The following is a 15598-nucleotide window of genomic DNA, read 5'->3' as shown; positions in this document are numbered from 1 at the left end:
TGTTCATCGTTAGGTGAGTACACACAGGTTGCCCTCAGCAACCATCCCTCCACATTGTGATGGAGAGTGATGGTGAGAGGGATGGTGACAAAGAGAGAGAGAGAGAGAGAGAGAGAGAGAGAGAGAGAGAGAGAGAGAGAGAGAGAGAGAGAGAGAGAGAGAGAGAGAGAGAGAGAGAGAGAGAGAGAGAGAGAGAGAGAGAGAGAGAGAGAGAGAGTTTCATAATTCTTCACAGTGTCTGACATCCTTGTCACATCTACTGGCTCCATTATTTTTTTTTATTTTTTTTTTTTTTGCTTCAACATTTATACTTCCTCTTCTGAGTGTCTGAGGCATTAAAGGGATGAAATGAGGATTCACTCCTTCTCAAACCTTCACTCAGTTTTTAAAAGTGAAAAAAAAAATAAAACAAAAAAACAACACTTTGGACTTCACATTCATGCTCACAGGTGTTTGTGCGGCTGCAGTAACACACAGTCGCCCAGTGTTGTCTGGGTGCAGGCAGGCTGTTCAAGACGTTCTGTTCGCTGGTATTTTACCAAACAGCCCAACCTTACTTAACTCAGAGCATGACATCAGTCATCAGAGGGCTAACTATGGATAAACTGGCGGCAGGTCTTGAATCTCAGCCCCAGTTGCTCAGTTGCTGTCTCCATCTGTCCAAGTGTGATCAGGAGAGACACTGACGTGTGCAAGTTGGCTGAAAGCATCAGTTTTGTTGGCATTTAAAACCTCAAATACAATAAAACTACAAATACATATGACCATGTGATCGCGATACAAGTGTATCGTCTAGTCATGTAAAGGATACTATGAACCAACGTTACATAACTTCACATTAGTTTGTGTAAGTTGCCAAGAGCTTATATCTTGAAAAGTGGTGAGCTGACTCACAACAACAAGCCTTTTTATGTTCACCTTTTGACCACAACTCTCTTGACTACCTTAAAACTCTCCAACTGCTCTTTTAAAAATGAAACTTTGATGTAAAAACATCCATTATTTTCTATACTGCTCCCAGTTGACGAAGTGCGAAGGCAGGTTACAAACCTGGACAGTTTGTGAGTCCACAATAGGACGAACACAAACAGACAGACACACACTCACACCAATGGTCAAGTCAGGGTGACCGGGTAACCACACTGAACACTGAAACACCATCCACCTAAAGAGAAAACCCTGGTCAGTATTTCAACCCTCTTACTATAAAAGAGAGCAAATAGAAAAACAGTGAGTACATTGAAGAAGAAATGAAAATTTACAAGAGAAAGCTGAAGTGCGAACAGAAGACTACAAACATATTTGATCTCAATCCAAAAGTAATGTTCCAATGAAAATATATAAATTTTTCATTGCTCATACCTATGTAATAATCAGGTGGTAGCTTTGAAGTATTTATTCCCAATTCAAGGAAAATCATTTTAAAAAACCATCCCATTCAATTCACGTAACAATGTACTTTAGAGCATTACACTGGTTTATATTAAATTACTATATTTTGAGGTCTTCGTTGTTTCCAGTTGTCCTCAATTGGGGAGCTCCACTTCACAATCTCTGGCAGTCAAACATAATGAAGATGTAAAAATAAACATTGTTCTAACATGCCTTTCAGACATTTGCCTAAAACTGCCAGACAAACCAAGTCATATATCTCGGGGTAGGATGTTCAAACTCTTTCTAATTCGGGGGCCACATACACCCCACTTCATTTTAACTGGGTTCGATCAGTAAAAGTCAGAACCTTAATTACTTATGAATATTACCAACTCAAAACTGAACTGGATCGATGATAACCAACTTGATATGTAATCAAAGTGTAAACTGACATCGTCTTCACAATGATCGGACAGATTCTGCAGACCTTCACACGTAACATACGTATATAATTCTATGGGTGTTTCAAAAGTTAAAGTTGTTGTCAAACAATTACAATCACTCAAATAAATACACGTTTTCTGCTCAAGCTGGCACTCATCAAGTACACAGGAGCACTTGTACTGCTTCTCCAATCTAAATATTTGAGTTCAATAATTAGTTTAATATGACGGGCATCAGAGATTACAGACAGACAGACGAGTACGGTAGTCGATGTCGCGATAATAAGACACACTTCTCGAGAGGAGGAGCAGCATCACATCCCGCCATTGTCGGATCAAAATAGAGGAAAACAGTTTGCGGCTGATCTCGTCGGATAAAAGTGTAAACTGTTTCCCGTCCCTCGTTCGCAGAGTCTTCATTCTCTCTGTTGACTCTTTCCTCTCGACAGCAGCTGTGCTCATCCTTCCACCTGCTTCGCCCTCCCTCCCTCCCTCCCACCCTCTCCTCCTCCCCCCAGCTGTCCTGTGGGATGTGATGATGCTCTGACGGGCTTGGCGTCTGTTCTTGGAGGTGCTGGTATTTTTGTGCCACAGCGGCGGAGGCTGGAGCAGGAATAGTGTGGAAGTTGTAGTGTATCATGTGTGGGTGTGATCTGAGGAGGGCCGGGATGATTTGAGAGCTGTGAGATTTTTTTTTTTTCAATTTAAATTTTTTTTAACATATAGACAGGAGGGACACCAGCGGAGGTTTGCGTAAATCGGCTCCCCATCTGCAAATTTAGCTCGAGCTTGCTCACGCATAAATTTGATGAGCAGTACTATCTCAGTCGTCAGTGCCGGGGTATTTTAAGACGCGAGTGTGTGTTGTCATGGGATGTAGGGTGTATCGTGCGTGTTTATTTACAAGTCGTGAAAGCTGGTGGCTGATAACGTGAGACTCAAAGAGAGCAGCATTTGCACCCACATTAGGAAAGTCCTTTTCCTGTTATTGCTCTTTTGTAATTTGAATGTCATAGATGGTGTTGACTTGATTTTCACAGTGTTCACCTGTACCTCAAATATATTAAATATATATCTTCTTTTTTTTTTTTTTTTTTTTTACAGAAACAAATTAAAATATAACATTTCTAAGAATCATTTATCAGGCTCGGCTTGTCTATATTTCAGGTTGACCATCCCGTTTTAGGTGTTTATGTCATACAAACACTCCTTTCCTCTTGAAATAAAAGTTTATGTCTCACAAAAGTGACTTGTTTTGCCATGACGAAAACAATTCTCAGCAGAAAAACTGGATTTCATAATGAGATAGTCAAACAAACCAATTGGTATAATTGCTGTATGTAGTCATCATCAGTGACAGGGTAAATCAAAATAGGACATATTGTCATTTTGAAGCAGTGATCCAAATTGTATTGAGGTTAATCGTTTAACTGAAATAAGTTTGTAGTTTTGTAAATAATCCATCCATGCATCAATCAATCCGTCCATCCATCATTATGCTTTTCAAACTTGTGTTATTCCTACTTTTGTTATGATAGCTTCTATTAATAAACATAAACACAAGCAAGCAACAAATTGTACCCACATGGTTTAATCAGTTGGATGATACCTGTGGGCAACAGCAGGGTACAAGCTGGACGGGGAGCCAATCCATCACATCTTTTTGAATGTTCGTTGGTGTTTATTTTTACAGCACACACTCAGATTGCATATGTATTCGTATTGGTATGGCATTAAACTGTCTTCTGTCATGGGTTTAAGTGGCATATGTCTGGACTTTGATTTGAAAGACACTCAAAAATAATTTCCAAAAAAAAACCAACTGAAAAAGACGTCAGAGGACACGTGTTAAAAATCTACGAGGCAAGATAAGAATCTGTATTACACTATGAATAATACATCATACTGTGACATTAACTGTAGAAAGCATTTCATTGATCTATCCATTTTGAAAGCCATGTTATCAAACGGGTTGCCAAGTGTGTTGGCAGATCAGGTCATGACTCCATTACAAGAACAACAACGGAGCAACAAACACACACTCCCATTCACATGTACAGGAGCTTTAAAATGCCCAATTAACATCAACCATGTTTTTGGATTTAGGGAGGAAACCAGAGTACCTGGAAACTGAATGTCAATCCCTTTTAAGAAGAATTTCCTCTGACAGCCTCAACATTCTCTGAGAGGCATTCTGGGTGAAAATACATTTACATAAAATCGTTCTGTTCTGACCAACTCGGTGTTTATGTGTGCTACATATGAAAAAGGCAAACTGATTTAGAATTAGTCTTCATAAACGTTTCTGTCTGTGTTAAACTTGTGTGAACGAAACACCACTAAAAACAGACAAAAAAACATTTTCCGTATTCACAGGGGAGAAGTGCTTTCATCGGGTTTTTATATTCTGCGCTAATCGAATGCCCTGGAGTAAAAACTCATTTGAAATTCTAGTCATGACTCAAATAACAAGTCAGCATTGCATCAATGCTCTGCTTGTTTGCAAACGCAAACATGGCATCCAGAACCTCATGATCACTTATTCAGTTTATCTAGCATGTTGGCCAGTTCATAAATATGTTTTAGAGACATTCCAGATAGTTCCACTGACCCATGTTTTTTTTTTCTTGTTTTTTTGTGGAATAACGCTGTAACTGTTGTATTTAAAGATGTTATATGGGTGAACATCAGCTTAAAAAGCAACAAGATGAGGGTACTTAAATGGTTAGGACTCTTACCACACGGTGTAAAGAGCCCTCGTTCTTTTCTGGGTTCTGGACTGTGTATGGCTCGCATGTTCTCTGAGCGCATGTGTGAGTTTCCTCCAGGCGATCCGGTTTAGTCAAACAGTAAACAGGATTTATGCTGAATTGGTGAGTCGAAATTGTTTGTAGATGTGAGTGAGCGTTGTGTGGCTTTTTACAAAAAATCAGTTGGGATGGACTTAAGCCACCTGCGACCTTAAACTATTCAAAGCAATACAATGAACTGCCTCAATATTTGCAGAAACATTCAAATGTGAAAAAATTTTTAAAAGTTCCTCCCATCCATCCAGATTTTTGATTATTTTTTTCTCAATCTCAGTTTTGTACTCAAGTACTCAAATTTGAAATTAAATATGTACTGTTAGAAAAAGAATGTATCAATTAATCACAGACATAAAGGATTTTTTGAATGAACATGTTTGTAAAAGTTTACATTCCTCTCAGGAGCGAACCATTAACCTAACATGTAGGTCGTTTGATTGGGGAAGGAGACTGAATTACCTGGGGAAAACTATCCACACTCAGGGACAACATTCATCTTACGTTCATAAAGGATCTGAGATGGAATCAAATCACTCATTTTGAAGCAGGAGTGCTTAACATAACACCAATGGGTGGCTGTAGTGAAAATCAAGAATTTTCACTGCTACGAGAGTTTTGTTCTTTTGATTATAACTGCAGAAAAGCCTTAGATTACATGATTTTTTCTTTTTAAACACAGTCATAATTTTCCCCTTAAAAAGTACCGATAGGCAGATAGCTGATGGGCTAACATAGTGGTGGTGCTGTAATATAGTAAAAGTATACAACCTATCGGGTTGCTGTATAGCTCTTGTCTTCCAAGTGATTACAGATGCCATGTGTGACTCTACTCCCCTCTGAAAAGCAGAGTAGACAGGATAACGGAGTGTGTGGCTGTGGTTGACATTTGTAGGTCACCTGCGTGTCCTGAGATGATCCTCAGCTGTGGTTTCTGTGGACTGCATGCCGTGACAGAAAATAGGTCAACATTTGACACGGCGGGGCCAGCGAGGGAGGGGACCCACGGGGGTTTGGGACTCCATCCACAGCAGGGTGATATCAAAGACTGCCCAAAATTGAGTCACCCAGTGACAAGCAGATGCTCCCCCATGAAAACTGTAGCGCAAACACAGGTGAATTAAAGAGAGGGTGAGTGTAGAGAACAGAAGAGCGATATGGTAGGAGCACCGGAGCAAAAGCGAAGGGTGAATAGCAGAGGGTGAGCGATGTGTGTGGGCAGAGAAGGCCGGTGAGGCGAGGGTAATGACGGGGACACACACACACGTTTGTGTTGTCCTGACGTGTGCAGTGCACACACAGTACTCTTTTCTGCCCCCATATCTTTCTTTTTTCTTTCTCTTCACTGGAGCCCACCCTCTATCATTCCCTCTTCCCCTCCCACTCACTCTCTTTATTTCTACCTCTTACTGGTCCCTGAAAAAAAAATAGGGCAGTCCTTATGTAAGAAAGAGAGAAGAAGTGGGGAGGGGGGGGGAGACCATGAGCGGAGCAAAGAAAGCTTGAAACAAAGCCATCTGGATCGAACTGAGCAATCAGAGAGAATGAAAAGAAGGAATAATAAGGGTAACATCAATACTTCTTATTGAGGGAAATGGGATACACCGATTTACACTTGAAAAGCAATGATCTCTCTTTTCCCAGATTGAATAAAGAAAAGTAGATGATTCATCGTAGGTATTAATTCAATATACACAGGGTACTACCGCTGTAGATAGAACATTGCAATCCTGTAGGGACTTTGTGAACTGGACAGTAGTTTTGTTTCATGCCATTATGCCATGTTATGTATTCATGTAACACAATTATTCCTTTTCAGGTTACAATTTGGCTAAACAAAGGACACAGCATTTCGAATATTCAGGCAAGAAGAACATTTAGGAACTGCGGACTGACTGTTGAACAAATGGAAAGATGTCAAAATGTGAATGCGGAGGTTGAATGGAGGATGTTGCTGTAACATTTTCCAAATGAATCAAAGAAAATCCACAACTTGGTGTGACATAGTATCTTCAAACAAAAATGTGTTATGTTGATCCCAACATTAAAAAAGAAGGGACTCACAACATAAAGATAATATGTGGTGAACCAGGAGTTCAGGGAGTGCAAATGCTGTATGACTTCAATTATGCAATCATCACTTCACTTTGTGTCAAATGTTGGATTCAAGAGCTGAAGAAATCTGCAGAAACCATGTGTGTAAAATCTGTTGCTGGCTTGTTAAGTCTATCAGGAGAAGATATTCTAACTAACAAAAGTAGGAATAACAAAAGTCTGAAAATCATAATGATGGATGGATGGATGGATGGATGGATGGATGGATGGATGGATGGATGGATGGATGGATGGATGGATGGATGGATGGATGGATGGGTGGATGGATGAAATTGAAAGGTCTGTTGTGAGAAGGAGAAGGACTGAAACACTCTAAATAGAGTTTATGTGTAGAATGTTTAAAAATGACGTTTCTGTAATGGGATCGCGTCTATACTGTGTTCAGCAGCAGAGCTTAAGTACATCGTTATGGCACATACTTTCCACCTCTGGTCTCATGTTCAGCCACCCTCACCCTCTCCGTCTTGTCCCTCCATCTCTCTGGCGCTTTGCCTCTCTGACTGGCAGCAAGCCTGGTAGAAGTAGGCTAGGATTGACGCGCTGCTTGTGTCTGAGTCACAGAGCGGTGGAATACTGAAACCCACTGATTGCATTTAACTTTAGGCATCTGACTCCCATGCAGTGCATGATACAATAGATCCATCCACTCTTTGTCCTGCACCTCAATGCTGACGTTTATGGCCATACTCACAGGAAAAACACAAAAAAAGAATGGCAATTGTTCTGACGTTGAGAACAGTTATAGAGATGGCAATCTGGAGTTATGTCACCCTCCGTGCCTTGCTCAAGTAAGATAATATCTTCTAGCTGAACAACAACTAGCTTCAGATTGATGCCAAGTAAACAAAACAACAGGGTGCTAAAACGAAAACAAAATACAGCATGTGATCCTAATAATACGCCATGCTACAATAGCCTCTCTCTCAAATGATTGTGAAGCATTTTTTAATTTGTGCTTCACCATCAAGTGCTGTGAAGAGCCTGTTTCGTGGAGGTCAGCCATGCCACGGCCAACTGTGGCCTTATTTACCCATTTAACATGGGGAGAAATGTGTGTGAGAGGCCTGATACCACTCCGTTGGCTCAAGTAAGACGACACGAGAAAAATGTTTCATGAAAAAAGCCCACATCCCACTTTGATGCATGCAGAGTTGAATGTTTTATCTTCTCTACAAATTGCTCTAAATTACTTCTGTGCGTGTGTTGCTTCATGTAAACACATAGGCTTGTTACTAATTATGGGAGAGCCAGAAGGGGTACGCCATATAAACACAAGTACATTAACATCAACACAGATGTGCGTGCCGAAGAAAGGAACAAGTAAAACTGGAAAGTCTGAAATGTAAACAATGAGAGCGGCTCTTCACACACTCTTATTCTAAAGGGCTCATGAGAACCTTCCTATTCAGTCAACGTGACACTTTCAGTTCAACTTTCAGTTACTGATTCTGTTTGGATCAATAGGTACTTCTCAGCCTTGTAAATAAAAAAGAAAAAGTTGTAACTATAAATTTGACGGGTAAACGTGACCTGAAACAAAAGATAGTTTACATTTAAAGGAGTGAGTTTATACACTTTCACATGAATCTCGTTGGTCCGAAAACATTGTCTTCAAAGTTTATTAATCCAAATCCAGCTTTTACTTAATTTCCATCTATTTGAATATTGGACCATAGGAGCTGCCTTCAGAAGCTGCTGTGTCTGTGTGAGCTGGACTGGCTCCGCCCACTCATGTCCATCTTGGGAAGAAGAGGAAGTACTTTCTCTCGTGGTGCCATGTGCCATGTCAGAGTAGCCTAATTGGGGGAGGAGTCAAAGGGAGGGCCTACCTTGATGAGGATTGGCTAAACTCCCGATGACACTATATAGGATTTGATTTCTGATTCCCTCGTTGAAGCAACAAACTTTTTAAGAATGTGAACAAGCCAGGGAGAGAGAGGACAGACTTCTTTCAGTTCTGGGGCGTTATTCCAGGTATGGGGACGATTTTTACTGTTGGAAAACCATTAGGAAGTAGATTTTGCATAACCTTACCCTTTTAAAAATGGAACACAGATCTTATTTTTGTGAATACAATAGAGAGCCCAGGTGAGGTGGAAGATGATGCAGTCAGCTTGTTATTCTGCGGGTCCCTAAATAAAATAATAACAGTCAGTAAAAGTCAACTGTTGGGCAGATATTTGAGAAATTGATCTCTGCCCCTAATTTTAGGGAAAGAACAGTCTTAATCTGGATAGCATTTTTCTATTTATTGTTAAAACAATAGACTGAATGAGTAGTTTCCCTTAAAACGGCGTTATCTGAAGGATAACATTAGTCAGCATGCAAGCTAAATCGATAGGAAGGTGTGAAGAACTACCGGTACATAATAAACCAATAATTGCCTTTTGTAGCTGACTTTGTCCAGGCATTTCCAAAAGAAAGAAAGCATGTCTTTAAATTGCATGACAAGAATGATTAAAAAAAAAACTAATAATGTTTAAGTTCTAAAAACAGACATGTTGTGCTTTGCAGAAATTAAAATAAGATAGTTCAAAGGTAACATTTTAATCCAAACTGAATTAATGTTAAAGTCAGAACGAAACTATTTTAATTTCAACTCAGCAATTTCGGCTAATCCTAGTATACACAAGATTTGTTTACACAGACATGCAGGACGGCCTTCGACTTAGCCAGGAAAGAATTGCTGGCCTTAAACAAAAACAGACGTGATAAAAATCGAGGAAGACCTGCACAAGACATGAGCTCCCACCTGACAGAGAATGGAACAAAACTGTTACACAGGCTGACATCAATAACTCATCAGGCATAATGTTTTTAGAAACAATCATTGCCTCTTTTTCACTTTTGTTGCACCGTGGTAAGAACAGTGCAGACTGCAGAACTTGCTGAGTAGCAGAGGGAAAAACTATGGTATGAGGATATGAGACATTTTGGTTGGCGAAGGAAAAAAAAGACAGCTCCAATTTCACCCAGTGAGGAGGAGACGGCCTGCAGGAGTTATGCAATGTTGTTGGGACGTGGAGCCAGAAGGGGTGTAAACAACTCCGCTCTCGACTGGGACTGGCCTAATCGTTGCCTGGTAACAATATTTTGGGCCAGACCAGGCAAACAGGACCGCCTTCCAAAAAGAAACAGGGGCTGGCCTCATGAACACAGTGCAAGTTAGTGGCTTCCCGAAAATACGCTAAGAGACAGGGGCAAGCAAAACAAAGCATATCGGGGGCATTAGAAAGCGCCGCTTCGTTTTTGGCTTTTTTTTTGTTTTGTTTTTTTTCCGGTACCTAGGCTGACTGCAGTCTAGACCAACTCAAGTTGTAAACAAACAAACCTTTGACAGACAAAACAGAGAGGAGTGTCGTGTTACAGAAACCTTCACTGTAGTGGAATATTGTTGTTACTCAGGATTTATGTGCATATTATGTGTGTAAAGAGAACATAACAATGACCCTTAACACAGTGACCCATAAAATAGAATAGAATAGAATGGAATAGAATGGAATAGAATGGAATAGAACGGAACCGAATGGAATAGAATAGAATAGAATAGGTACAATTATTTATTACTGTGTGAATGATATATGGTTCTGCAGCTGGCAGTGCACAAGATAACAAATATACTTGCTATATGACATGTGAGATAAAAATATGTTCCACAAACACTATATAAATATATCTGTTTTCAAGCAATGAACTTATATGGGTCGTTTCTATTAGGAGGCATACCAATAGACACGACCCATATAGGTTGAAAAGTTTGTCTGGGCATTGTGGCATCTTTGTAATATAGAGAATTTAAATCTTTGTAAGCAATGACAATAATGTAAGCAACCTTTATTTGTTTAATGAAAACATTGCACTAGTAAACCTGACAAGTTGGCTTCAATCACTAAAATCAATAATCCTGCGATATCCACCCTCACACCAATTCATCACAGCGAAGACTCATAATTGATCCATATAAAAGTCAAATGGTACATTGCTGGTCAAACAATAATAATAGTTAGAAAATATGGCCATAATTAGATAAATAATTGTATGGTTTCATCTATAGGCTATAGTTTTATAGTTGTACAAATTCATTGTTTTGTCCGTATAACTGACACAAGTGTTTACTTTCCATGACGATACTGTTTCCAGATACCGTTTCTTTAAATGATATACGTAAGAGTGAGTTGTTTCGACCAGGAAAACCATTCGCTCCCGTAATTTCCGCATATGATTCTAAATGATTACAGATACGCGACAACATGCAGAAACGACAACATGCCTTTAAAAGTGTAATCTCCGCTTCGATGAGCGCGCGTTTGCATCGTAAAAGCTCCGGTTTGCGCAAAGAAAAGTCAACCTTCCCTGCAACAACAGTAAATGGCATACAAAACAACACGATCGACGGATAAAAGTCTGCTAAAAACAGCCGTCTGTAGTCTGCTGGAGAATCCGGAAGCCATATTGTGTGTCCGCCGCTGTCTGTCACCCAGAGCCGGTTGCCACGGAAACTCGTTGCTAGGCGCCATAACAAAAAGCCCAAATTTATACGCGCTTGCGTCAGAGGCAATAACGGCGTAACCAAACGGCGTATCCATGGCGACGGAACGCCACACACACACACACACACACACACACACACACACACACACACACACACACACACACACACACACACACACACACACACACACACACACACAATAGCACGTGTCCTAATTTTAGAACAAATATGCCTTTTTTTAAACGCGTTGTTCGTGACGATACATGCAATGTTGACGGGGAAACGACCTGATTTATCGTCTTATGCGGAGTGTTTGTACATTTATCGGGGTTCACGCTGTCGCCAAAATAGCTGTATATCGCACGTCGCTCGGCGTGTTTTCGTGCTCGCGCCCAGTCCAGCCGTGGAAACTGTCGTTTATGGTTACTTTCCCGTGGGTGTGGGCTGTTCGCCTGCGTTATCAGCTATTCACCTCAATAAATCCCCACCATGAGCAACTTACATCGGCGGAGTTAGTCATCCCGGCTCAGCGTGGCACAGCCACGGTAACGGCAGCCCGGTTGGGACACGGCGTCCTCCGCGCATCCTCGTCTCTGACGTTGTTGCAGCGCTGACTAATGACTTGTTATCCCCAACTCTTCCCTTTTTGCTCACGCCTTTTTCACACATCGACTGTACTGTAGTGCTTTCATAGCGGCATGCCCGCCCCGCGACAGCAGCCATTGTTTGACATCACAGCCCAAAACGTAGGCTTTGTATTTTAGATATGCATCATTCATGATTTCCCCCCCCCTCTCTCTCTCTCTCATGCAGCCTCCCACCTGTCACATTCCCACTGGTGGACAAATGTAGGCTCTAATAATGATTCACTTTGTGCTCCTTCGGGTGATGTTTGCAATGACAGGAGCCCATTTCCGTCACTGCTGCCCACTGTCCATGTCACAACCAAACTGGTGTTTGCCACTCAGTGTTTGCTTTAATTTTATCTGTTCATGTTTGGAAGGCGTGTGGATAAAAACCGACGTTTATCCCGCCGTGTCCTCTCGGAATTCCGCCCACATTAAAAAGAAAGAAAAAAACAAAAAACAAACACACACATTAAACATTAGGTGCAGCGTATAAACATTTCAAAAGGTATTTCTCAAACTTGGCATAATTACTAGGGAGTGTTCAGGCATGGATGAAAAGGAGGCTTTCCCCTCGTTAAACGTTAAGCTCGGAGGCACGGAGGAGTCCCGAGGGCGTGTCCTGAGAAACTTTTCAGCAGGATTTCCCTCTCATGCTGACGGGATTCCGTCTTCGAGTAACACATACCACAGTGTAATAAAGAATTCAATATATATCTGAGGGTATCTGCCCAGTTACTTTAGTTTTTTGGGGGGTATCTTTTTTTTACACATGAAATTAATGCCAAGTAAGTTGCTGTAAAATACTTGTAATTGTACTTGTATATTGTCTTCAGGTACTTAACAAGACAACAAAATGATCATATTGGTCTATATGCCAGTGACTTAACCAAGATCAAATATGTGACAATCGTCACCGGATTACAGGACAAATATGTTTTGGAAGATTAAACGCATTCTTCACAAGTGCCCATAAATGTTCCTTCTCTAGACATACGCAAACGTAGTCATAAAAATACTTTCCATATATATCCCACCGAAGCTTCTTAAAATTTCCTTTCTAAAATTGTCAGACGGTGAGAAATATCTCGTGCTTTTGATAATACCAAAAAAAAAAAAAAAGGTCTATTATTATCCGTCGGCGAGGTGAGCTTCTGGTCCTTTTCTGTGGGAGAGGGAATCCCTCAACGTCACCAAGGATACCAAACACAACATTATACCAAATATGGGCATGTACGTCAGCGGAACTCCGAGGCTAGAAATGCCTTGGTTGTAGTCATGGCTTCATTCATAGGACCAGATTTGCTACTGTGCACCGTAAAGCCCAGCGAACGTCCTCCGGCGCACCGGCAGCGGACTTTATGGATCTATAATCGGTCGCTTGAAGCGGATAAAAGGAGGAGAGACAAAAAGAAACTCGGGAGGATTAAAAAGATAGCGGACATTTTTATTTTTCACCGATTGAACCGGGACGTTTTCCCCCGTCAACGCGGGGAAACTGGATTAAGCTTCTTCATGCAACTTTTTTGGAAAGAAACCAAGAGCATCTCGCCGGGGAATAATAAAACGATTAACAAAGGTAAGAAGGAACTGACTTTATCTGCATGTTTATGGTGCATTTATGCGGAATTACAAGGAAATAGACCGCCCCGGAGAAATAAGAAGGAAGTGTCCGTTTCTGCTGAACACGAGACGGCCAACGTAACGAGCTCCGGTATAGTTTTTTTTTTCTCCCCTTCCGATTAGCGGGACAACGGTTTTTATGTCCACGATCGTCCTATATAACGGTGGTTTTCTCCTTGCAAGTCCTCTGTAGTAACCTAGTTGTGCGCGCCGCTGCAGGCGACACCGCGCTCTCTCCGGTCACTGCAGGTGTCGAGTTCTCCTTCGGTCCCCCCGGGGAGATGTACCAAGGGTTCCCCGGCGACCCCGACAGCGGATCCCGAGGAAGCTCGTCCCCCTCCATTGAGTCACAGTATCTCTCGTCCGTGGACTCCTTCGGGAGCCCGCCGACCACCAGTGCTCCGCAGGTGAGTTGGAGATCAACTATCAACAGGCAGCCGGCTAATGTCAGAGATGCCCCCCGGAGCTTTCTTTCACGGCGACTTATTTTACACCGGAGTGAGGGTGAACGATCACTACCAAAATAATTCCATTATTCACATATATACATTTATGTAAAATAATACAAATAACAAGAAAGTAGCCCTAAAATCTCTTAGATGTAGTCTTCATAGGTTTTTTTTTTTTTTTTTTAATATTTTGATTATTACTCTGGGTGGCATATGTGTGTTACTGTGCTAAACTCTGATTCCGTAACTGTACCGGGAGGGAGCAGTCGCTGGAGTATCTCCGGCAGCGGCGGCGACAACGTGCTCGGTTTTCCAGCACTGCCGCCGAACGGAGAACCGGGAGCCGCTGGAACCTCCTACGTCACCACCGCGTCTCCTCCTTCCACGCGCTGCGCTCTCTCCTCGCCGTGACGTAAATGCGTGTTCTATTTTGGAGCGCTACGTCGCGTTGCCAAGGGGAACACCGGGGGTGGGACGGTGGGAGGAGGCCGAAGGAGGGGGAGACGCTCACGGAGAGAGGCGATTGGTGGAGGCCGAAACTTTCAGATCCGCCCGTCCCCACTGTCCCAGCGCACTTTTAATGAATATTAATGAGAGTTACGGAACTCCCCGTTTCGAAAAGCAACCGGCAGACGATTGATTTGTGCTTTCAAAATGCCCCTTTCTCCCACAGAGTTTATACGCCGAATGTGTTTAGTAAGAAAGGCTGATTTAAAACTGACGGTCATAGTAAGAACTCAGAATACAGCAAACTTGACTATTCAGCTTTTTTCAACAATGTTTTCATTCAGCGTCAGAATTGTTATTGTCGTTGTGCCAAAAGAACAACGACATTGTGTGCAATCTCATTAAGTGCAAATAAAAAGAGAAAACTATGGACAAATTGAGAAAAGGGATAGTATTTAAGAACAAAGTACAAACCATTCCCTTTTGAATCATAAGCCAATTAAAATAATAATAATAATGGGTTTACTGGTAATGATGTAATAGTAATTTAAAGCAAATTTCAATCAGGTATCCATTTAAATTATTTCAAATGACTATTGATTTGTCAATTTCAACGTAAGGAAAATGAAACGTATGCAAAGGGGGGTAAAATAAGAGACATGCAGTTAGTCGTTTAATGAGCTATTATAAGCCCAGTCATATGTGTGACAATTTGGCCCTATGATTACTAAGGATGTTGTTTTTGTGGAACTCACAATGATCAGAGTTGATCATTTATACTCCAGAGCATACAGGCGAAGCTTATTACACACTACCAAAGCTAATTGTTGACAACAATGCCTTAATTGCTCTTCAGATTTGAGGATTCTTAGGTTTTCCTCATTACTTGTGACGTCTGTTCCATTGGTCCCATTGGTTTTAAATGCTCATTAAAACCTTGTATTTCCTGTGTAGGAGTGTGTGTCAGCAGGTGCTGGCTTGAGCATTGTGGGCAGCGGGCCAGGAACCAGTGTTGGAGGTGAGATGCCCGGATCATTCGTGCCTACCGTCACCGCCATCACCACCAGCCAGGACCTGCAGTGGATGGTGCAGCCGACCCTCATTTCCTCTCAGGCCTCTGGACAGAGCAGCTCCACTGGGACCACAACTATGACACAGCCAGTGTCACTGGTTGACCCATATGACATGCCAGGCCCCAGTTATACCTCGGGGTCTGGATACACCC

General features: G+C 41.7%; 1 protein-coding gene across 1 annotated transcript in view; it reads left to right on the top strand.

Moving 5' to 3' along the window:
- Positions 1 to 13157: 13157 nt before the first annotated feature.
- The window catches only part of fosb (FBJ murine osteosarcoma viral oncogene homolog B), a gene marked incomplete at its 3' end in the record, with an annotated part of 3467 nt that continues 1026 nt past the window's right edge, over positions 13158 to 15598 (top strand). The window contains exons 1-3 of the mRNA XM_080506082.1: positions 13158 to 13433; positions 13697 to 13884; positions 15328 to 15597. Of these exons, the coding sequence (XP_080362208.1) occupies positions 13370 to 13433; positions 13697 to 13884; positions 15328 to 15597 (522 nt within the window). The 5' untranslated portion in view covers positions 13158 to 13369. The remainder of the gene's footprint in view (positions 13434 to 13696; positions 13885 to 15327; position 15598) is intronic.

This window comes from Blennius ocellaris (assembly GCF_963422515.1).
Source record: "Blennius ocellaris genome assembly, chromosome: 2".
Lineage (NCBI taxonomy): Eukaryota > Metazoa > Chordata > Actinopteri > Blenniiformes > Blenniidae > Blennius > Blennius ocellaris.
This window is presented reverse-complemented; position numbering and strand designations above follow the sequence as displayed.